Source organism: Armigeres subalbatus, unplaced genomic scaffold, assembly GCF_024139115.2.
Source record: "Armigeres subalbatus isolate Guangzhou_Male unplaced genomic scaffold, GZ_Asu_2 Contig1974, whole genome shotgun sequence".
In the NCBI taxonomy this organism is placed as follows: Eukaryota; Metazoa; Arthropoda; class Insecta; order Diptera; family Culicidae; genus Armigeres; species Armigeres subalbatus.
The window spans coordinates 50,700-76,494 of record NW_026942808.1 but is presented as its reverse complement, the minus strand read 5'-3'; the positions used below and the strand labels follow the sequence as shown (position 1 = coordinate 76,494).

Below are 25,795 nucleotides of genomic sequence, written 5' to 3'. Positions count from 1 at the left end.
ATCACCACTGGGAGGATGAGGTTGTGCCATAGGAGTGGATGGAAGGTGTCGTGTGTCCTATCTACAAAAAGGACGATAAGCTGGATTGTAGCAACTACCGCGCAATCACATTGCTGAACGCCGCCTGCAAGGTACTCTCCCAAATTTTATTCCGCCGACTAACGCCAATTGCAAGAGAGTTCGTGGGGCAATACCAGGCGGGATTTATGGGTGAACGCTCTACCACAGATCAGGTGTTCGCCGTACGCCAGGTATTGCAGATATGCCGCGAATACAACGTGTCCACAATCGATCGGGACCAGCTATGGCAGCTAATGCACGAAAAAGTATTTCCTGATAAACTGATTCGGTTGATCAAGGCGACGATGGATCGGGTGATATGCGTAGTTAGAGTTTCAGGGGAATTTTCGAGTCCCTTCGGAACGCGCAGAGGGTTACGGCAAGGTAATGGTCTTTCGTGTCTGCTATTCAACATCGCTTTGGAAGGGGTAATACGAAAGGCAGGGATCGACACGAGTGGTACGTCCGTCCAGTTATTTGGTTTCACGATTTGGTCCATTAGGTCCAGTTATTTGGTTTGGGCACGTAACCTTGAGAAGATGGAGGAAGCCTACATCAGACTGAAAAGCGAAGCTGAACGGATTGGACTAGTCATCAACACGTTGAAGACGAAGTACATGATAGGAAGAGGCCGAAGAGAGGTCAATGTAAGCCACTCATCACGAGTTTCTATCGGTGGTGACAAAATCCAGGTGGTAGAAGAATTTGTGTACTTACGGTGACTGTCGAAAATTATACCAGCAGAGAGAAATTTGGAGACGCATGGTGGCTGGAAATCGTACGTACTTTGGACTCCGCAAGACGCTCCGATCGAATAGAGTTCGCCGCCGTACCAAACTGGCAATCTACCAAACGCTCATTAGACTGGTAGTCCTCTACGGACACGAGACCTGGACGATGCTCGTGGAGGACCAACGCGCACTTAGAGTTTTCGAAAGGAAAGTGCTGCGTACCATCTATGGTGGGGTGCAGATGGCGGACGGTACGTGGAGGAGGCGAATGAACCACGAGCAGCATGAGCTGCTGGGAGAACCATCCATCGTTCACACCGCGAAAATCAGACGACTGCGGTGGGCCGGGCACGTAGTCAGAATGTCGGACAGTAAACCGGTGAAAATGGTTCTTGACGTCGATCCGATAGGCACAAGAAGGCGCGGTGCGCAGCGGGCAAGATGAATCGATCAGGTGGAAGATGACTAGCGGACCCTCCGTAGACTGCGTGATTGGCGACGTGTTGTTGTTGTCGGCCTCAGGGTGAATTGCTACGATACGAGCCAAGAGCCATCGAGTTACCGACGATGATTACCATTAGATCTGGTAGCAAGTCTGAATTCTTCAAGAAGCCTTTAGTGTCTTGCTGTAGTTCTTGGAGATACTCCTTCTGCCAATGCTTCCAAAATTGGTCGATGTGGGCTTGAAGTTTCCAGTAGTGGTCTAGTTGGCTGGTCGGAATTGTTCGTAGGTCTGGGTCGGGCAAGGCTAGTAGAGAGGTACCGATGAGAAAGTATACCGTGAAGCTAGGTCATTTGGATCCTCGTTTGATGGAAGCAGCGGCCGTGAATTCATATTGGCCTCGATTTGCGCCAGGATGGTACTCATGTCCTCGTAAGATAGGCGCGACGCTACAATCTGGCGGTTAGCGACGTCAATCGTCTAGACGCATGTGCTGTGGAGTGTGGGTTCGATTCCCAAGCCAAGAAAGCCAAGTAGCCAAGAAAGCAGAGGTAGACGATTCACTGAGCAATTCCAAGTGGCGAAACGCACGAAGACACACAAATATGCTTTTGTGGGTGCCGCACGCTTATGGATCGCTTTTACTTTTAGGTAGAATGGAGCAGCGTAGTCAACTCCCACAATGCTGAACGGTCGACTGGGAATCACTCTGGCTGTGGGAAATTGATCTATTTGTTGCTGAACAGGTAGAGGGTTAATTCGACAGCATCGGAGCATGTTCGCACGACACTTCGAACTAATCTACGTCCATCGATCGGCCAAAAATCTTCACGTATCGCTCGTCCGCCGCCATGCAGTAGTTTACGGTGATAGTACTCGGCAACGAGTCGCGTGAAGGGATGCGATTTAGGTAGCAGAGCAGGATGTTTGCTTTGATAAGGTAGCAGAGATAGACTGAGCCGACCTCCCACTCTCAACACTCCTTCTGGGTCAATAAACGGACATAATTTACGAAGGGGAGAACGCTTTACGACTCCTTGACCATTCTGCAAAGCTATTTTACGTCGTTTGCGAATGAATCGTTTTGCGTCAGGTGGGTGAGTGTTTCTTTGGCCTTCTCTATATGTCTGGGACATAGACTGGTTGGAGTAGATTTGGCGGAGTACGACTTTTGGTGTGACAGTTTGCAACAAAATGTTGACAATATGCAACTACATTAAGAAGACAAGTATAGGACGACCAGCGCAGGAACGACGGATTGAATGATGATGCTGTTGATGTCACTGCTGCGGTAACGGATTGCAATTTTAGCTCCTCTTCGGGTACAGTTGATTGTACTGATACTGGCCAGTCTTGCGCTCGATGAGATAACCAATCGGGTCCGCTGCGCCAAAGCTTGCTCTCTATAAATTCCTTTACACTTGTACCACGTGATACCAAATCAGCGGGATTTTCGCAGCCAGCGACATGATTCCAATTACATCCAATTGAATCTCGGAGACGCGGTTTGCGATGTATGTTTTCCAGGTGTTTGGAGGAGAACGTATCCACTGCAGCGTTATATCCGAATCCGACCAAAATAACTCAGCGGAAACATTGATGTTTATTACCTTATTGATTCGTTCGTATAGATGTGCACCCAAAACAGCAGCCCAGAGTTCGAGCCGTGGAAGGCTGACTCGTTTCAAAGGTGCTACGCGCGACCCATACCTTCAGCGTATCGTCGTGCAGCATTGTACAGAGTAGATGCTCAAGAATGGTGCTCCACGAATCAGTTGGTTCTCCAAGCTGCCTCAAGAATTTCACGTGTATTTCAATCTGGTCAACCAAACCATGCAGGGTAGACGCAGACTCCTTCTTCATTCGCTGAACGTCGAATAGTGCCTTATGCTTCTTCATAAGATACTCATTGGAATACCGACCTTTGAGTGCATCCCACGCCAAGTTGTAGTTTGCCGAGCTTATCGCTATAGCTTCGATGGACTGAGCAGCTTCCCCCTTGACAGCCGCCCTCAAGTAGTGAAACTTTTGAATATCCGGTACATCAGCATTCGAATGGATCAAAGCGACGAAAGTATCGTGAAAGGTGAGCCATTGCTGGTAATCGCCGTCGAATTCCGGAAGCGAGGTAGTCGGAAGCTTGATCCCAGAGAGAGTGGAGTTGGTTGGAGCAGAACCGGAATTGCGCGCGTTAAGAGAAGTGGGAGGTATTTTTGATAGCAAATCTGCTTTTATTGCAAAAAGTCGAGTTTCATAATCGGCACGAACCGCGGCATGTGCTACTCTTGTACCGGTTCTATGCTGGCCCAGATGTTGACCACATGACTCAATCGAAGCGATACTTGCCCTTGGCCTCTTGCAGCGTCTTAGCTCTCGATGAATGCCTCTGCTCGACCTAGCGAAGTGAGCAGCGTGGTCTTTGTGGCGACGAGAATATCAGTTCAGCAATCATAGTCACAACAAACGGCTTTCGTAGATGGTAAATCTGTCCAAAAAATAGATCACGGTAGACCGGACCACTGGAAGTTTAGCAACTTGGAAAGGTACTCACCTTATCCAAGGCAAATCGTGCCTTGAATTATTTAAACAGCCAACAGGAACAGCCTCAAGCGTTGCAAATCTCGATTTTTGGCCGGAGAAACAGAACACGAATTTCATCGATGGTGGATCTTATCCAAGGCAAATTGTACCTTGAAATATTGAAACACCCAACAGGAACAGCATCAAATGATGATGATTGGGTTTTATTGCCGCAGGAATGCTTCACCACTATGAAGTGTTCCACTTAAGCCACACCCGATAGCAAAACTGCTTGACCGAATCCACCTAGGTGCTGCAGGAGTAGTAGCTGGCTACGAAAGGTTGCAAAAAAGCCAGTAAACTCTTCGTCTTTTGGCGAATCAAAACAGAACTGACCTAGGCAATAACTTTCGTTTTCTACTGGACTGCAGCTGATCTCCTAGAGGTCAGAGGTCTCCTAGAGATCATCGATCAGGTGCAGCGCCACCGAAGGATACATGTTTTTGTGAGCAGTAGCGCTATTTGAATCGGTAATATCCAGACCTGCAGTGAATTTCTAGCAATACATTTGCAATCATGATATGACTGATCATTGTGATAATCTTCTATTGCAACGATTAGCTCCTTGTACCCTTAGTATAAATTAGGTCAAGTTAGGTTAGTTAAGGTTTAGTTAATATCAAGATATGCTATGGATAAGAACAAACATGGCACATAACATTGATCACTTCTTACAAATAGCATAACTTGATCTCCATATTATATTTAGTGCAAAATATTGATATTGTCGTCTGATCGGTTTTGAGTAATACTATAACCTTTACAAACTTTGTAATTTGTATACTAGAAAGTCAAAATCAAAAATACAGTTGCTCGTGAACTGACACGTACGAAACCGATGCTCTCTACATATTATGAAATAGGCAGATCAAGAACAGCCCATTTTGATTGTCATCGTGATACGGTATTATCACTTCAAAAATGGAAAAAATGAAAATTTGTCATTTCTAAGGTATAGCCACAGACAAACAGACATAACAGCTACAAAATGTGGCTGAATAATTTACTACTCAGTTAATACTACTATCATCTGATATGCATGTATGCAATGAAAATCTGGGCGAACTTGTCACCAAAAGAACCTACTGTAAATATCAAACATGTAGGAATACGATGCGCGCTGCTCTAATTAAATTAATTAGCTATAAATTTTATTGAAAACAAACATTGAATTGGTGGTCGATAGGAAATATCTATGGAGTTACGTCTGTTTGGCTGTGGTATAGTGCGTATCTTATCAGCAAAAATAGTCACCCCACTGCCAGGGTATATAAACAAAACGAAGATTATATTATCCGAAACATACACCCAGCGTTGCAACTTCAGTTCAGTTGTTCTGTTCAACGGTCATCACTCACAATGGATCTGTACTATGCTGCACATTCACCTCCTTGTTGGTCGGTCATACTACTAGCCCGACAGTTGGACTTCAATCTCAACTTGAAACCAATCGATACTACTGCCGGGGAGCACAAAACAGAGCATTTTCTTAAGGTAATTAAGATCAAATCTAATAATACGAACCATAATCACGATTATTTGTCGCGCTTCTCAGATCAATCCGACCCATACGATTCCTACGCTGGCAGTAGACGATGAGTATGCCTTAAGCGAATCCCGAGCCATTTTAGTCTATCTGATTGAATCGCAAACCGATGGTAACCACCCGCTGTATCCGAAGGACGCCAAGACGCGTGGTCTCATCCACAACCGTTTAGATTTCGATTTGGGAACCTTCTACAAACGAGCCTTCGACTACTTCATGCCCCTGTTCAGGACTGGTTCGTTGGGTCCCGAAGAAAACAGCGCCAAGTTGGATGAAGCCTTTGGTTTCTTGGAAGCTTTCCTAGGTAAAACCCGGTATGTGGCCGCCGATCACCTTACGATTGCGGACATTTCGCTGGTAGCTACTGTGAGTACGTTGGACATATGCTATTTCGACCGTTCAAAGTTTGATAAGGTGGCCGCTTGGCATGACGCTTGCAAGAAAGAGCTCGTTGGATACGAAGATGTCGTCGGAAAAAGTTTCGCGGGGTGGAGGAAGATTTTGAAGAAACCAGAATAAAATGCGAAAAAAGATTAGGTACCTATTGTAGCAGATAAGTTTAAAGATTTTAAATATCGAAATTCAAGTCAATAAATTTCTAAATTTTAAACAAATATGTTTTATTGTACTTCCCTCATTGATGAGTCAAACCGTACCCAGTGATGCATTCGCCAAATAATTCCACAGCAGCTGAGCTATTATTATGTATTCCCAGGTATTTTCTATTTGAGACTTGATTTGAATCGATTCTGGCTTCTGCGATCACTGAGCTTGCGATTGATAATGAACATTTGAAATGGAGGATGAAATTAAAAAAAAAAGCACGGGAAAGCATACGGATTTTATTTTAAACTCTTCTCAAAAAAAATGTAGAAGTAATTTAAATAAAAACGGTTAGCAGTAAGGGGTTGGACTTTTCGGCTCTGCTGCGAGGGCATGAAAGTGATGCCTGCAAACAAGGACCATCATCAATCCGTCGTGGAGTTCCTCGAGGTCCACAAGTATGAGTACTACACTCATGACCACCCCGGCACAAAGCCGCTCAAGGCTTTTCTGCGAGGGCTCTACGACATGAAGGAAGTAGATTTAATTGCGGAACTCGAGAGCTGCGGCCGTGCACTAGATCGTTCGTCACGACAAGACGAGGAGATATCGTGACCAGCTTTACCTGGTCCACCTGGAGCATGGCTCCACCACGTGGAAGGACCTGAAGCTGGTCGGCGTTATAAATTACACCGTCGTTGATTCGGAGCGATATCGGCCAGTGCACCGCGACGTCATGCAGTGTACCAACAGCTTCAACTTCGGGCACGGCACCATAAGCTGCCGTATGAAGCTGCGCTACAACAAATATGGCGAACCTCATCCGACCGAAGAGTGCGACAAGATGGAGGTGGCTGATCCCAAAATCGCCAACTGTGGCGGCAAATATCGGACTACAACCAAGGACTGTCCAAAGTGGACGGCGTTTTTGGAAATTCGGAAGAAGGCCTCCACCAGGACCCTGCCGCAAAAGAACCGCGTTCCTGCTCTCAACGAGGCGAACTATCTGGCCATCCTGGCTCCCCGACGAGCGATACCAATAATTCCACCTTTGCAACCTCACAAACGGCTGGCGGCCGCTGCAGCATCGATTCAAGCTCCAACACCACACGCTCCATCTGCCAGCGAATGGGCCCCACTTCATCCCCCTGGATTCCGTCGTCAGGACAATCAGCCCCTCCCGGCCGAGGGCGACCCACCGCTCTACACATCGGAGCAGCTAGTTCCGATTTTTACCCAACTGGCAACGCGACTACGCGGGTGCAAAACACGCTTCGACCAGATCTTCACCCTGGGCATAGTCGTCATTGAAAATGGCTAGTAGGGTGGAACACTTACTCACTTAAGAGCAAAATCATTGTGCTGGCTGGTTTCCTCGGCGAGAGAGATATCGACGTGACCTTCATCACGGAAACGCACCTGAAGCCCGAGGTGAGTGTACATATTCCGGACTTCCGTATGGTGAGACTCGATCGGTCCAACTTCCGTCGGAGTAATAACCCTCGTCGTGGCCTACTGCCTAACTCAAGCCAACGAGATCGATGGTACTTCGGCTGCCCTTCGGAGGGACATTGTCAAACTTACGCGGCGGAAAGATCAGTACATCATTGCCGGTGACCTGAACGCGAAGTATCAAGCCTGGGGCAACAGTTGCGGCATTCGAAACGGTGCCATCTGGAGCAACGACATGGAGGAAGGTCACTTTACGATCCTGAGTCCGGATTCCCCCACTCGGTTGAGTTGGTCCGGGGTCCACGCAACGTTAGACTTGTACATAACCAACATAGACGATCACATCTTACAACCGATCGTGTACCAGAAGCTCAGCTCAGATCACTTTCCGGTAGTGGTCGAAATCGATGCGTCGATCAACCGTCATCAACTCTCTAGACTCTCACTACCATCGAGTGAACTGTTAGTGGTTCCAGCAATGCGTTGACATCGACCGCCACTGCGCCATCGAAGAGGCAATCTCCAACGGCTCGTCAGGTAAGCAACCAGTACTGGTAGTTTTCATGATCGTCATGTGAAAGTGAAAACAGTTGCATTTTCATTTTCAAAAGACCAAATGAAAATGTAGCGGGTTCCCGGTCACCTGTCACATTACAAGCAGTCATAATGGGAATGTTGCTTTGATTTGAAATCCAAATTTCTAAATAGTTTTGATAGATCTGTGCAAATGACGATGACTAGTCGATAAAATGATTTCGAGTTATAACTAACATTATTGAAGGAAAAACAGCTAGTTTACAATAGTTTGATGCGCTTTCATGAAATAAAAAGCCGTGAAAATTTAGCGAAATTCCGTTCATTGTTTTTATTTTCTTTGAAAGCAAGAGAGAATAGAATGTAAATATCGTGTGACCTCTCCCAATGAAAATGTAAATCTCAGTACTGTAAGCAACACCCTAACCATTGACCAAAGATCTCATCCGTCTTCGCAGACAGTACCAACGTACTGATGGGCTGCCTGTACTCAAAACCCGTTACAATTGCTTGACAAAAGAAATCCAGGCAAGTATGGTGGACCTCAGAAATAGTGTTTTTTTTTGTCAATAAGATCCGCGCTCTCTCAGACTGTGCTAATCCGTTCTGGAAGTTGACCAATATTCTAAAATCCAAGCCTCGACCCATTCCAGCTTTGATCCCATTAGACAGCAATGGCTCTAAGGATCGCTTGATAACTCTTGCAGAGAAGGTCGCCGAAATAGGTCGTCAATTTGTCAGCTCGCACAATCTTGGACTGAACATCACCAGTCCACACGAAGCAGCCGTTAACGAGTACCTATGCTAACAACATCCATCTTATTTCCAACGACTTCTCGGAGGAGTTGGAGATCTCAGCTGGCGAATTGGCGGCCTATATCAAATCACCGAAAAACATGAAGGCCCCAGGCTTCGACAGCATCCTGAATCTCGAGCTCAAACATATGAGTGCTCCCTTCTTCGAGCATCTTTCGCTGATCTTTAATCAGTGTCTCCGACTCAGCTACTTTCCATAGTCCTGGAAGTCAGTGAAAGTCATCCCCATCCATAAGCCTGGGAAGGATCCTTCCTCCCCCAAAAGTTATCGTCCCATCAGTCTTCTCTCAGGGTTATCCAAGCTATTCGAAAAAGCTATTCTTCACAGGTGACTTGAGTCTGCCGAAAATCGCAACATCTTCCTCGAGGAGTAGTTTGGTGCGGTCGAACAACCGTACACTAACTGAACCGAGTTAAAAACGTCCTCAGACGGAACAAGTTTGCCTCAAAAACATTGGCAAGGACATTCCGGGTCTCTATCAGCGGAGAGAGCTCCAATGCGCCCAACATCGTTGCAGGCGTCCCCCAGGGCAGTATCATCGGGCACCTGCTCTTCAATCTGTTCACCTCCGACATGCCAGAACCTCCAGAAGGTGGCATTCTGTCTCTGTTCGCAGATGACACCTCCACCGTCTACAATGGTAGAGTGATCAGAGCGCTAGTGGCAAAACTCCAACGAGGCCGCGATGCCCTGACCAGCTGAAAGGTCTGTATCAACGTGGCGAAGACCCAGGTCATCATTTTCCCCCACTCTAAATCATCTAAACTTGTTCCGCCTGGGGACTGTAAAATCATCCTCAATGGCACGACTGTGGAATGGGCTATTGTGGCCGATTATCTTGGCTTGACCCTAGATAGCAAGCTTATTTTCCGGCAACAGGTTGACAAGACAGCGACAAAGTGTAAATCTTAATATCTACAAGCGAATCATCCTCCCTGTGATCAATTACAGCATGCCGGTCTGGGAGAGAGAGTTCAAAATAAGTTCCTGAGGATGATCCTCAACACTCCTCCCAGGGCACGAACTTCTGAGGTCCACCGTCTGGCTGGCATCGAAACACTACACGAGCGCTTTGGTGAGGGTAAAGATCGGTTTGGGATCCGTTGCTTGCACTCGAATCAGGCAGCCATTAGGGCGTTTATACCCAATTAGAATATCAAATTGTAATGTAAATATGTAGATAGGCTATCATATTATTAGTTTTTAAGTTAAGTTAGAAGTCAAACCAATGCCTTTTCGGCTGATTTGTAGTATATTGCAATGCAATTGTTTAAACTAGAATATGAAATTTAATTTAAGAATTTAAGAATTTAAGAATATTAAAATTTTAAGAGCTACTAAGCTGAAGGACCCTAGGGTCAAACTGACTTGTCAAGTAACTTGTAAAATAATATGTTATAGGGTAAAACGACCTATTATGGAGGGTTTAAAAGCACCGTGTCAAAACAAAATTGATTTAATTTTTTTTCATAAATTACCTGTTGATCGTTTTCCACATTGTAGTAGTTGAATAGGATGCTCGTTAACTATAGTTTCGTAAATATAACGCCAATTGTGTTGAACTTATGTTTTTTGTTTTTATCACAATAAAAACAAACTACCGCTATCATAGGACGCAGTTGCCTAGCGTTGCGATATTTGTTGAAGGTCAGTCCTATTGTTGCGGTATTGCATGTAATTCTTATAAGGAGCGATACCGCAACAATAGGACCTTAGCACTACCGCAATAATAGGCCCAAAGGATTCAATTTTTCAACGAAAAAGTTGATTTTTCATCATTTTGAACGGAATATTGTCAACCAAAAGCTGTTCTAGTCGTTAATTCGAAGAGTTTTAGCGTACCCACAATTCCCAAGTAGCATTTCAAGTTTTATTCCGCTCTAGGAATGGTTTTCAAGATCGAATAACAAGAACTTACAATAAAACTCAATACTACAGGTCAACCTTTTGATGACCACTATAAGAGTAAGATATGACCAAATGGCCCTCTTTAGCCCAAGTAACATTTTGAATTCTATTTAGATTTATTCAAGTTTTATTGCAGTTTTATTAAGGCTTCACATAAACTGTAGAGTTTTATCATAGTTGTCGTCTAGTCCAAGTAACCTCAACGCTAAATTCTCTTATAATAGTTTTATGATATGTTATAGGTCCATCTTAAGCTGTTTATTTTAATAAATTATCCAGCAAGAGCATCCCAATTGAAACGAAATAGTTTGGGAAAGTTGTATGATACTCTCCATTAAGAAAGAACGATCTTGAGAATTGCATTATAAAACTTCCTTAAAACTATGTGGTTTTGATTGGGAGAAAGTGCTCTTGTTGAAGAATACATCAAAATAAACAAACATAATGTCAAATTTGGGCCCTCCTCAGCCGTGCGGTAAGACGCTCGGCTACAAAGCAAGACCATGCTGAGGGTGGCTGGGTTCGATTCCTGGTGCCGGTCTAGACAATTTTCGGCTTGGAAATTGTTTCGACTTCCCTGGGCATAAAAGTATCATCGTGTCCCAAGTAACATTTTGAGTTTTATCATACTCTATTAGCAGTTTTGGAGAGCAAATTTTCAAGACTAATAATAAAACTAAAATCTACATGACAACCTCTTGATGACCACTACAAGATTATGTTATGACTAAGTGGACCACTCCTGAGATCGTCTTCAAAACAAGTTCAAGGTTTCTCATAAGAGTTCCATAAAACCACTGTCAAAAAAGTGAATTTCTTTTCCGTGTAGCTTTTTGTTATTGTTTTGAAGAAAAGGATAATCGTAGAAATGGAAGAATGAAATAAAAAAACAACATCACGGACATGGATGAAAAATAATGTTCAATTATTGGAAATTGGGTGCCCAGAATTCGTTCGGGTGCTTGCAAATTTTTCTGCGCGTTTGAATTTCTGGTGAAAACAGGTAAGAAAATCAGTTTGATCAAGTGCGCCGTCGTAATAGTGTGATTTACGGCCAATTAATTAGTGTAAATAATAAATCGATATGCTGCCATTTTTTCTGGTGGCATTCCGATTTGCAAGGAAACATATCTCTTGCTTCAAATTTTGAAAATCATCTTGAAATGCAGCGATTATTACTAATGACAATGCATTTTGTAAAAGATTTACGCCGATACAAAATTATTTTTTTCTACCAGCATGGCTGCTACTACACTGTGGGCAATTTTGACGGCCAAAATAACATTTTGCATAACTTTCAAATACAATAAGTATTTTGCTGGAAGTTGCTGCAATCTGTTCCTTACGATCAGTTCTTCTTCACGATGCTTCTATATTCAATTGGAACTTGGCTGGTTTTTCAACTTTGTGGTCAATTATCATATCCACAGTAATGCATATTTCATACTATTGAAAGCTTTTGTATATCGAATCTTGGTCATTACACCATTCGCATTTATACCATTTTAATTTACCAGTATTAAAAGGATATAGTTTGCTTGATTTTTATTGTCTGTTTCATTTTCAGAAGTGGAATTTGACCAATAAACAACAAAATTTGAAATATGTGAATGCCCAGTTCGGAAAATTTAGGTGTTTATTGTTTTCTTTGTTCAAATATTTGGGGAACATGGAAAGAAACATCTGTTTTTAGCCATTTGGTTGACCATAGTTCACGAAGTTCAATATAAACATTGTGTTCTTGTACAATACCATTATAAACCTATTTAAAACTTATAAACCTATTTAAAACTACTACTACAAACCTAAAACTTTAGGTTTTGCGTAAGACATGGCTTAGACCAATATATTCGGCTTTATGACAGTTTCAAAATTGGTTTTATTGGAGTCCTCAAGATAATCATTAGGGATCTAATAAGCTCATAAAGCCTTTGACATTTGTGGTTTTATTAAATGTTTTATTACGATTTTGAAGATAGCTACATGTCTACCAATAGGACTAATCTCGCGGCATTGAGCAAACCAGTGATAAAGCCGTTAAAAAACTTAAATAAATCTATGAAGTCTTGAAATTGTTACTCATGCCTCATGATATACGAATGCAAAAGTGATAACTTGGCTTAGAAACCTCGCAGTTAATAACTGTGGAAGTGCTTAATGAACACCAAGCTGCGAGGCGGCTCTGTCCCAATGTGGGGATGTAATGCCAATAAGAAGAAGAAGAAGAAGAAGAAGAATGTCAAATTGGACGCAAATAAGTGTATAAATTAAAAACGAGTGGATCAAAGGCAATCATAATGTAAATTTATTCCTTATATGGAAACTCCATTTGCGCAAGCTACTGTTTTTTCTTTCTATCGGATCAAATTTATCACTAGCTGCATCAGCTGTCTTGATCTTCCAATACCAGGCAGAGTTCATATCCTCCCATTTATCATATGATCGATCAATTTTCCTCAAAATACATTTACTCGATTTTTTGGGCATTCATAACCATAACCAACTGGGTACAACACACAGGCAAATTTCTCCAGTTTTCAACGGACGGTTGAGCTACGGAACAAATACTGGCAAGTTAAGTATTTATTAGATAGATTTTTGAAATCTTTAACATATTGTTCCAAAATCGCGACCAAAAATTTTTCTTTTTTGCAATCATGCGTGCCCACTACTGAAAAACATCACAAACATGGAAAACAAAACATTTTGCGCTCGAGTTATTTGTTTTCGATAGTTATTGATATAGATAGATATTAGGAACCAACCCGAGGAGCAGTAACCCTATTGAGTTTTAATTTAATTCAGCATTTTGTGCAGATAATCAGTTCAGTAAATATTTATCGGCGAACTCTTTTCAAATGAACGACTTGTTTCCAATGGATAAGTAAACAACATGTTATAATTTTAGCACCAGTACTAGTTAGTTTTATTCAAGACAAACTAAGCTTCGTCAAGATTGCGATAAATTTAGCTCAATTTATCATGTTCCTGCATAAAGCTAACAGGTTTTGTATAAGATAAAGTGGTTTTAATCCAATCCTATGATGGTTTTCGATAAAACAATTGCAATCATGGCGGATTATTGTTTGCGTCAAATTTCTTGATGGAAGCCATTTCTATATGAACGCTAAAAACTATTTGTTTTCATTTTCAATGCATGAAGATGTAGAAAAAAAGTAGAGCAAACATTATTTTTTTTAGATGCGTAGAATTTTTTAAATAAAAATGGTTTTTTAAAATAATACTATGATACTATATCTTGCAATATAAATAAGGCGCATACATTATTTGTTACATTTATTCAGAAAAACATCGACAAAGTGGTTGTGGCATGTGGAATTACACGATCACAATGCAATTAAGTTTCAATTTTTCAACGTATTCATCATCATTTTCATCATTATGAGATGCTGTTCGATTTGGTTCAGATAAAGTTCAATATAAACAAGTATACACATCAGCGGATCTAGATAACGAAAACACATGCTGTCAAATTCCTTAGTATTCCTAATAGGGTTTTATGCTGATATTTCATGCCATTATAAGCTCACTTTGATAAAACTAACAAGTTTTAAGCGAACCTTGGAGAATGTTCTTGAAACCCTTCTCAAGAGTGGGCCTCTTTCGTATTATAGTGGTTTTATGGATGTCTTGGAGCAAGCTTGTAGAATAATTGGTTTTAAATGTGGTTTTAGGGTACAAGTCTACTAGAAGTGTGCTTCTAGTGCATCATAAAATTAATTAAGTAGATTACCACTATAAACCTATTATAAGAGTATATAAAAATCCGTTGCAAGCCGCCCGCAAAAAAGGGAATTTGGCTGCGGCAGCCGTCAAAAATGTTGCTTTGAAAAAGAGAAACAAAACTTTGCAAACAAATAATAACAAACTAAATTGTTGATGAAAATCATGATGAGGATGACTACAAAATAATACTTTTTTTCAGGTTTGTTTTCCAATGAACTTTCACGAAAATGAGGTGCGCGTTCGATTTCATGATGAAAGCTAGTTCAAAAATGAGATTGGACACTACGCGCCCGCAAAATAATATAATTCTGGGCAATAAATACAAAATTTTTATAACATCAATTTCGTGAATCTTCACTAAATATATTGATATTATACCCAAATATATTTTTAGCTAAAACAATTACCAAAAAAGTGTCTTTCGCGGTGATAACACCGTCTAATAATGAATTTCAGTAATAAATTTCACTGACCTGAAGATGGTTATCCATTTCCAATATGGCCATCATAGATTGCGGTCAGAAAAATGTTGCTCTTATCAAACACTGTTATAAACCCTTTGCAATGTAAATATTCTTATTGGGGTTATTCATTTGACCATATTACGCTTTGATCGAGCTTTGAAAATAGGACTTTATTACCTTCTACGTATAATCGTATAATTCTAATACCAATCGGCATTTGACGTTTGAAGCTTTTTCAGCAGATTTATTAGAGGTTTATTGATAGCAATAAGATCACCAATAAATCTGAGCAACTAGCCATGGTGCCTGCTGTCATAAATCTGCTATAAGAATTGAATAAATCCAACAAGCTTGGAAATTGTTACTTGGGTTGTTTCTTATGCTATTATATCCAGAATGGACTACTATAACACTACCGCAACATTAGGACATACCACAACGATAGGACGTTTTACCCTAACACAAAAATTTGGAAAATAAAAATAGGTTTTACTACTATTTTACTATAGGATTTAATGAATAAATAACTTAAGGTAACTTTTTGGAATAAGGCCTTTCCTAGCCTTGCGGTAAGATGCGCGGCTACAAAATGAAATCATGCTAAATCAAATGTCTATTCCTGGGCCCTGTAGCATAATCAGACTAATAATATTAGCTACAAGTTACAAGTTACAAGTCAACAAATTACAAGTACTTGTAATTTGCGTCGCATAATAATGTTTCGCCAACTAATAATATTAGTACTTGTATTATTAGTATGGTTGAAATTACAAGTCCGTCAGGTTCATTTACCTGTCAAAATTCATCCGACAGTTCACTGTCAATGCGGAGGTAAACGATTTGTTTACGTTTGTTTGCAAATTTGTGGATAGAATATATATTTTGACTGCGATAGATATGCACGTAACACTCTCTGTAAATTTATTGATTCCGTGGTTTAAGCCGGCTTCGTGGTATTGGCATTTTTAACGAGCCAATGTAATGCACACTGGAGTCATTTTTACGTGGTCTTTGGGATTGACTTAAGTTTTAATTAAGGCGATTTGTAAGTTACGCGAACGTATGCTCCATGACAAATCGAATCCCGCTAGACTTGTTTGTTGTGGGTTTTTGAAGAGGGTTTAATTTACGTGTATTGTGAGACTTACGCGGGTTTAGGGTTTGCTTCTAATTCGATTATGAAATTTGGACGATTTCTTTTTTAGTTCAAACTACAAACTGATGAAAATATCGTAATAAATTCTACTCAGAATTTAGGTAGTTTTTCCGTTTTTTTTTGTTTCCCATGATTGTTGTTAAACATAAAGCAATATGCATGGTCTTAAATGAGATTGTTTAGTATTATAATACAATAATACTACAATAAAACAATAATATAAAGCCTGTCCACGATAAATTTCGGACAGTTAGATAATATCCAATTGGTTTGTCATCATTTCATCAACTTTAATAAGAGCTAAGGCATGCTGAAAGCAGCTGTAAAGCGAAAAGATTGAGCTGTCATGTAAATAGATCGTCTCAATGGTTGGTAAAACTGTTTGAAAATCGCGATTAAAGATGGGTGTCCGAAATCTAACGTGGACAGGCTTTAAATTTCAGTAAATTAATATATTCTCAATTTTGAGATGAATAAAGTCAACTTTGGCTAAACTAAACTCAGCTTTGGTTAATATCTTTGAGTGGATTAAGTTAAACTACTGTGTTAGGAAACTCATTTCATTCAAAATTGGGTTTTTGGTCCAAAGTACGGATTTGAGCTAAAACAACCCACTTTTGAGTAGTTTTGTTTTATAATTCTCAGTGTTATATCGGAACGAGAAATTTATTCTTATTGCACAGTATTTCATTATATGATAATTTGAAGCAACTAGAATAATAGTTTCTTTCTCTGTTAAGTCGTTAAAAACAATAAAACGATACATAATTACTTTGCACGGCTAAAATAATAAAATAAAAGCTACTTGTAAATTAAATTACAGCACCATTCATACTTGTAAAAGAAACTACAAGCCAACGCTAATAATTTGTACTTGTATTTTCTTTATGCAACAGTTACTTGTAAATTCCACTAATATTATTAGTGCGGTTTACTTGTAATATTAGTCTTGTAAATTCATACTTGTAGATTCATTATGCAACAGAAAAATACAAGTTACAAGCTACTCTACTAATATTATTAGTAAAATTTCGATTATGCTACAGGCCCCTGGTCTGATCCAAGAAATTTTCGGGTTGGTAATTTTCTCGACTTAACATCGCATGAATGTGTCATCATGTTAGCCTCATTATATATGATTATTTATAAATGTTTTTTTTTTAATCAGAATTTCGCGTGGAATTTCTTCGGAATAGCTACGCAAAATTCCTCGGATTTTATACGGAGAATACTTCGCAACATTTTTGGAAATTCTACGAAATTTCTAAGTAAAATTCCTAGCCATTTCCACTGGAAAATCTACGAATTTAGACGGGAAATTTTTAGGAATAATGAATGATGATGGCGATTGTGAGAGGATCTTTATTCGCAATTTCCACGAAAATCCAGCGTTGTGCTTTAGTTCAAAGTAGACTCCTATAAAATTCAACTGAAAAATAAAAGTTAATGTCGCGGACGGCGCACGTCGATGGTAGTAAATTGACGCTGGCCGTTGAAAAAAATGAACTTGTAGGATAATTTGCGTAACCGTGAGGTAAAATGACGATAAAAGGTTACAAACTACATAAAAAAGCTTAAAAACAAATTCAATTTTTATAAAAAACCAAAATATAGAAACCTTTTATTGGTGTCAGCTGTTTCGATGTTGCAATAAAGTTAAAACTTTTAACTAAAATGCAATGACTCCCTTTACACAACTGGCACATTTGTAACCGATTCCCTCTATATATTATGAAATAGTCAGAAACCTGGCAGATCAACAAGAACAGCTCATTTTGATTGTCATCCTGGTTCGAAGTAATATCACTCCTAAAATGGAAAATTTCAATTTTATCATTCACAGACAAACAGACGCGACAGCTACAACATTTTTACTGAACACTTTACTACTCAGTTAGCCTACTCTTATCTAGCGTACATGTATGCAATGGAAGAGTTAGTGGATAACCTTTGTAATAAAGAATAATGAAAAAAATTGAACACGACGAAATACATGCACGCTTCTTTTTGTGAAATTAGATATCATTATAATTTAAAACGACCATTGAACTCGATAGGATAAACTATAGGGTTGCGTCTGTCTGGCTGTGGAATATTCCTTATCTTATCGGCAATTAAGGTTACCTCACTGCCAAGGTATATAAACAAAACGAAAATGGTATCCGAAACATACACACTGAGTTGCAAGTGCTATTCTGTTCTTGGTCCAAAAGGTCATCATACGCAATGGATCTTTACTATACTGCACTTTCACCTCCTTGTTGGTCGGTCATATTACTAAGCCGACAGTTAAATTTTCCCCTCAACTTAAAATCAATCGATACTACTGCCGGGGAGCACAAAACAGAGCATTTTCTTAAGGTAATCATAATCGAATCTAGCAATATTAACCATAATCACGTTTATTTGTAACGTTTCCTAGATCAATCCGACTCATACGCTTCCTGCGTTGGCAGTAGATGAATATGCCATAAGCGAATCCCGTGCTATTATGATCTACCTGATAGAATCACAAACCGATGGCAACCATCCGCTGTATCCGAAGGACGTCAAGACGCGTGGTCTCATCCACAACCGTTTGGATTTTGATTTGGGAACGTTTTACAAACGAGCCATCGACTACTGCATGCCCCTGTTCAGGATTGGTTCGTTGGGTCCCGAAGAAAACGCCGCCAAATTGGACGAAGCCCTAGGATTCTTGGAAGCTTTCCTAAGTAAAACCCAGTATGTGGCCGCCAATCACCTTACGATTGCGGACATTTCACTGGTAGCTACCGTAACTACGTTGGACATATGCTATTTCGACCGGTCAAAGTATAATAAGGTGGCTGCTTGGTACGACACTTGCAAGAAGGAGTTGATTGGATACGAAGATGTCATCGCTGACAGTGCTGCGGGGTGGAGGAAGCTTTTTAAGAAGCCAGAATCAGAAGCAAAGTAGCTAACTTATTATTCAAGTCAATAAATTTGATGTGGACGCTTTTATCCAGCTTTTAACCTTCTGTCTGTGCTCAAAAAAACTTACGTTGTCTGTGCTCTGGGGTCAAATTGACCCCAAATTGAAATTGCTATAACTTTTTTAATGTTTGGCCAATTTTGGATTTTTTGGGCTGTTTCGAAAGATAATTTAATCATCTTTCAGGTCGTTGCCAAATATTGACTATAGGCGGGTACATCGCGGGGAGGGGTTTTAGTGAACAAGGGTACAAAAACAGTGATTTTTCATGTTTATTTTACTTATATCCGAAAATCCTAGCCATTTTGAACTGCAACTATTTTAAAAAGGCTATGCAGGAAGGCATGTGCTTTGGCATGAGGCGTTGATAAGTTTAGAACTCGGCCGCCAGGTTTTGGTATATTTGAATTCATTATTTTAGACTACTCAAGATATTCCGATATATAGAATTCTCCTCAGTGTAAATATTCTTATCGCACAAATTAAAAAATGGGAAGAAGTGCTCATTATATTAAGCACCGCTTTGTAGTACTAGACATCCTGAACAATGTTGCCGAATGCAACTTGGGTGTAGGTATGAGGGATCTCAAGCTAAAGCAATATTGCATATATGCAAGAATATTGCAAGTACACTAGCGCCGCCTATTTGTAAATTTCCTTATTATTTATTTCGTCACATGACAGTCTATTCCCACCAGACGAACTTTGTTACAGACGTCATCTTTACAAATTTCAAAATTGTGCGATAAGAATATTTACAATGAAGAAAATTCCATATATCGGAGTTACTTGAGTAGTCTAAAATAATGAATTCAAATATACCGCCACCTAGCGACCAAGCGCTAAACTAATCAATGCCTCATGCCAAAGCAGACGCCTTCCTGCATAACCTTTTTGAAAAGGTGCAGTTCAAAATGGGTAGGATTTTCAAATATAAGTGAAATAAGCATGAAAAATCACTGTTTTGTACCCTTTTTTACGAAAACCCCTCCCCGCGATGAACCCGCCCACCTATAGTCAATCTTTGGTAACGACCTGAAAGATGATTAAATTATCTTTCGAAACAGCCCAAGAAATCCAAAATTGGCCAAACATTAAAAAAGTTATAGCAATTTCAATTTGGGGTCAATTTGACCCCAGAGCACAGACAACGTAAGTTTTTTGAAAAAAGGACACTGTAGCGCATATTTTCAAGATTTTTCAAACGAATTTGCACCTAGGAGACAGATCTCGGCGAGTTTTACCAAACTACCAAAAATTAGGAGAATCGGTTGGAAACTAAAAAAATGGCAGCCACTCAAAGTGGCCTGGGGTCATATTGACCCCAGAGCACAGACAAAAGGTTAACAAGGCAATACTGCAATTTTTCCATTGATGAGTCAAACCGTACTCAGCGATGCATTCGCTAAAGCAATTAAGCGTTCGTTACTATTTGAAGCGATTCTGATTCCTGTGTTCACTGATCAACAGTTTGTGATTGACCGTGAAAAAAATAGATGAATCACCCTTACCACACGCCAAATAAATTTTTGTGAGGAGCGTATTAATTGTGGCTTTGAATTTTCAAATAACCATTCCATGCTACAATCATATTTTATAATTGATTTAAACAAATGTACTTGTAGTTCACATAAGCTGAAATGGTTAGAGCACGGTGAGGATCTGTCAATATCGGTATAGTAAAGGAATCGTCGATTTTAAATTCGACTTCACACTTTTGAAAAAAGTTTCTAGATTTCAATTTCATTTCAGGCACGATATAATTAAGTTTAGTGTCTCGATACTTTGTGGAAACATGGGGCGGTTGGTTGTGACCAACGAGACACGCACAGGCAATTGAAACGTGACTGATTTTTTTCATCGTTTATCGCCATCGACAGACGCCAACGTCACGTCGTTTTCTCACTTTGGAACGGGATGCCAGTTTTAGCAACCGACCGGCCGGGTGCCGGGTGCGCCCGTTTGCTGCTATAGACGAGAAGAGAAACTAATATTTTGTGCTCTAATAAGGTGCCCCCATGGTCAATGCGAAGACCTCTTGTTAATTCCTCAAGGAGTGAATTCTTTCAAAGGTTCGGTAAATTTTTCGTGAAATTCATTCTGGAATAAACTCCTGGAATTCCTCCTAGGATTGCTTCTGTAAATGTGTTTAAAACTTCTACAGAAAATTGCATGATTTAATTGCAATCTGGCCAAAGACGAGTGTTGAACCTAGGTCCTCCATCAAGCTTCGTGCTTCTTGACTGACACTAGACATCTGGACTATTTATCAGATGAGAGAAGTCCTCAAAAACTTTCATAATTCTCGTTAAAAAGCAATGCGCGAAGTTAGGGGAATTGGGACCATGCTCCTTTGTGTCCTTCTCATCAAACTGAATGAAATCGGAAAGATTGTTCCTGGAGGAATCAATGAGAGTCGTTCTCAAGCTTTTTCTTGAGAGGTAACCCTTTCGAACTTTTACGTTCATTGAGGTACCCCCTTATTATTTCGCTGGTTATGAAATGGAAACGGACCTAAAGACTAACGAAATATATGGCTCTTCTAAATGTTTTCTGAAATCTTCGTTATTCTATGCAATTTTGCAATTCAAATTAAGGTTCTAGTTCCTGGGCATTACAAAATATTGTGTTGCACTTTTCGCTAGATCTGTGGTAGTAAAGCAACGGATTTAGAAAAATGGCTTTTTTGTGATATCCTCATATTTCATTACCGAAAATGATATCTATCTATCTAATGATGATGGAAATATTGACATACTATATGAAAGACATCGAATCGAACTGGGAATGGGAATCGAACCTAGGAAGAGGAATCGAACCCATGACCCATGAACCCATGGTGATCTATCGAATAATCCACGACTTCCGTAATTCTCCCAGCAACGATACCAACGCAACTGTACTATGTACAAGTATTTGTAACTTGTTATTTATGCGCGTCAATGACCTGTTGCGTTAATTTCAGCTTCTACAGCAAAGGTATCAACTCAATTAGTTAGACTTGCAGAATTGATTCCTAATAAATTTGAATGGACAATTTTGGAAGAACTTTATCGGAGATCACCGAAAAGAATTTTATAGAATCTCAGAATTTTCTATGAAATTTTCAAAAACGTTCTCCGTGGATCTTCTAAAGGAAGAATTTCCTTGTAATTTTCAAAAAAATAGTTTTTCTTCTAAGCTTCTTCTTGGTGTTATCTGAACGTCAGCTCGGCATCGAGAACAACTTCAAGATTTTGATCAGAATATGCATTGTTCAGCGGTTCATCACCGATTACGTAGTTGTGATCACATAACTTTTAACGTGTTCAAGTGTTCCGTAGTAAGTTTTGATCGAAATAAATGCCCGCTTAGGGGAACTTAGGGGAGGTAGGGGTAAAATGGACAGTAGAGATGTCCTACACAGTTGGCAACAAATTTGCTCTTTTATTTTTCACAATTTATAACAATCAAATAAAATTCATTTAGTAGGGTTTTGGTCACCGTGAATTTTTATATCTTTGGGTTGTTGATTTTTTTCGGTGAAAAACGACACACACTTCCGTTTTTAACGTTTGGCTTTATTCAGCCATCATCAGATATTGAAAAAAACGTTTACATCCCACCAGTGTGAGTTATTAGACCACACTGGTGGGATGTAAACGTTTTTTTTTCAATATCTGATGATGGCTGAATGGAGTAAGCCGAAACGTTATTAAAAAACGGGAATTGTGTGTGTCGTTTTTCACCGAAAAAAATCAACAACCCAAAGATATATACAAATAAAATTCGTTCAGTGAGTGCAACTAATAGATGGATATTTGAGTTTTCGAAATGTCAATTCAATCTAACAAAATGGTTCACACCAAATACACGCGGGCGCATGCACAGTAAATACACCGGCGTGTATTACCCGCCGGTGTATTTGTTGTGCGCGCGCTTGCGTGGCTTTGGCGTGTATTATTTTGACAAATCAAAGTGACATTTTGAAAACTCAAATATCCATCCATTAGTTGCACTCACTGAATGAATTTTATTTGATTGTTAAAAATTGTGAAAAATAAAGAAGGAGATTTTTTGCCAACTGTGTAGGACATCTCTGATGGACAGGGTGGGCAAAACGGACAGGAGTCTCGTTTAAGCTAAATCGTTACAAATATGGCACTTCATCCAGTGGATCTTATTGCTTGTTTCAAATTATGAGTGTAACATGTTTTACTACATTCAAATAATGAAAACTATTCTGTTTATTAAAGATTTTATGTAAACTATGGCTGAAATTCCATGGTGCACAATGGTCGGATTCGTCAAATTGCACGACATAAATCGATAACTCGAAAAGCATCAATGCTAGAGTTTTGACGTCTTCATTAGAAATGATGTGCAAGAAAAGATCTATTTTTGGTGTAAGTTGCCATAAGGGTGGCCCTTTTTTGAAGTTTTTTTGGAAATTTATTTTTTTAATCTTTTGAGTTAGAAGATCATATTACTCTACAAAGTTGTAGAGAATTTAATTCTAAGAATTTTCTTTCTTTTCTTGATCGAGAAATTCTCCACCGGTCCACTGGGTGTTATGTGTCCTGTCCATTGTCTAGGTGTTAAGTGTTCAGTCTGTTCTACCTCTGGTCGAAGACAGTGTCCTGTGAAGCGTTGCTAAGACAGTTTTTGAAAATATTTTGTATTGATGAAAGTGGAAGCTTAAAACCATTTTTTTTCGGCACCACCCCATTGAAATTTAGTAATTTTGTCAGAAAACATTACCTATATGAGATAAAATAAATGTTTATTAAGTAAAAATGCTTAGAATTAAATTCTCTACAACTTTTTGGAATAATCTTCGAACTCAAAAGATTAGAAAAATACATTTCCAAAAAAAAATCAAAAAAGGGCCACCATCTTTTCTTGCAGATCATTTCTTCTGAAGACGTGAAAACTCTAGCACAATTGGTTTTCGAGTTATCAATTTACGTCGTGAAACTTGACGAATCCGACCATTGTGCATGGTGGGGTAAAACGGACACGGTCTGGTTTGGGTAATATGGACCATATGAAGTACATACATTTTTTTCAACAAAATTATATTTTAAAAAGTTTGTATTGTTTACCTCTGAAAAAACCAAGCAATCATTAGGAATTTCAAATTTCCGAGTTTTGTTCAGACAAATGGCATTTTTAAGTGATTTTTATTGATGTAACATGCTTTTTTTAGTTAAATCATTGTAAGTTACCAATATAATAATTATTATCTAATATTTTGTATTTCCAGACACTCCTTTTAGAGATGCTTAGCCTATGCATACAATTCATCAACTAAATTCACTGTTTTAAGCTTAATTTCTTAACATGTCCATTTTACCCACACACTTTTCAAACGAGATTTTTTCATCCTGATTTAATTGTCAAAAAAAAATCACAAAATCCGATTGTTTTCCACTAAATTGAAAACAAATACTTCGAGGACATGATTAGGTTGATACCGGGGCTTGGAACATTATGTAAATCGTGGTTTATTCGGTAGACCATTTAATTCAAATTCCATGACAACTCGGAGATCCTAGAACATCATAGTTTATTATCATACATGTTTCCTGTTTAGTTTACATTCAATTCAACAAGTTCACAGAAGATAACATGCTTTTGAATATGTTCTGTAGTTTTCAGAATCCGTTGCTTTACTCCCACAGCTCTACCGAAACACCCCTAGGGCCTCGACACAATAGTTTGTAGGGGAGGTGGTTCGTTGTGGGCACCGTTCGGTTGTGGGCACCCCCACGTATCTTTTGACAGAAAGCAGATACTGTTATTCTGACATCTGTTATTCATTTGCAAGCGAAACACGATGTCTTGTGCAGAACACCAAACTAGATAGACACCTCTAATTTGAACTATGAACAAGTAATTTTTTTCTACATGAGAATCAACACGAAAATTTTATGTGACTTTTTTCAAAGTGTCATAAAATGGTGTGATTGAATTGAAAAAGTGAGTTCTAAGAGTGAAATCAGTAGTGATTCAGTTCCATTCTAAATTTTCGACCACTATTCTAGTTTGAATCTGGAGACAAGTAGACCAAACTCGCTGGTTTCCCCAGCAGTGCACAGTGTTTTATTTCGTCATTTTCACGATCGAAATACAAAAACTCGAAAAGTGTTGATTTTGGATATAGGGTTTGTTTACAGAAGTTTCAAGATATTTAAGAGCGCATCTTTCGATAAAAACAGTTTGAAGATTAATCCCCCTAAAAGTTACTTAAAAAAAGTATTTTTCCACCAGAATGAGATAGATACGTAGTGTCTTCGGCAAAGTTGTAGCAAATGTTAATACGAGCATTTTTGCTGAACATCTCGAGTTTCTATCTCTTATATATAACAAACTTAAGACGTTTTATGTAAAAACGCCATAAAAATCTAATTTTTCATTCTAACTCTTTCCAATGATTTTTCCCATTTTTCATCTCTTCTACAAATTTGTTAAACAAGCAAAATTACATGTTTTTGCTGAACATTGTAATACTCCATCTCACATACAACAAAAGTTATCTTTAAATTATACAAATTCTTAGAGGTATTTCCACTTGTGATTACTCCCTTAATTGCAAAAAGTCGCAAATTTCTTCACAATATGCTGAAAATCGCTTATTTCATTTTTCTACTGACATTGAAAACATTTGTCGACAAGAGTCTTCTCGAATGCTGTGATAAAAACTGATAAACCTATGAAAAAGCATAATTTTTGAATAACTTTTGTTTTATAAGAGATGGGAAGTTACAATATTCAGCAAAAACATGTAATTTTGCTGGTTTGACAACTTTGTAGAAGAGGTGGAAAATGTAAAAAATCATTAGAGTTAGTTTAAGTTAAGAGAATGATTTTAAGAGGA

The 25,795-nt window shown here is 39.3% G+C and overlaps 3 protein-coding genes across 16 annotated transcripts in view; 2 read left to right on the top strand and 1 right to left on the bottom strand.

Annotated features, from left to right (window-relative positions):
* Positions 1–25,795, bottom strand: part of LOC134203570 (G-box-binding factor-like) — a 59,905-nt gene that overhangs the window by 19,409 nt on the left and 14,701 nt on the right. The window lies entirely within an intron of this gene.
* On the top strand, positions 5,129–5,967 carry LOC134203572 (glutathione S-transferase D2-like). The gene is made up of 2 exons (XM_062678437.1): positions 5,129–5,307; positions 5,369–5,967. The coding sequence occupies exons 1-2, from the start codon at positions 5,173–5,175 to the stop codon at positions 5,876–5,878; spliced, it is 645 nt and encodes a 214-aa protein (XP_062534421.1). The 5' UTR covers positions 5,129–5,172; the 3' UTR covers positions 5,879–5,967.
* Positions 18,194–18,921, top strand: LOC134203566 (glutathione S-transferase 2-like). The gene is made up of 2 exons (XM_062678418.1): positions 18,194–18,341; positions 18,403–18,921. The coding sequence occupies exons 1-2, from the start codon at positions 18,207–18,209 to the stop codon at positions 18,919–18,921; spliced, it is 654 nt and encodes a 217-aa protein (XP_062534402.1). The 5' UTR covers positions 18,194–18,206.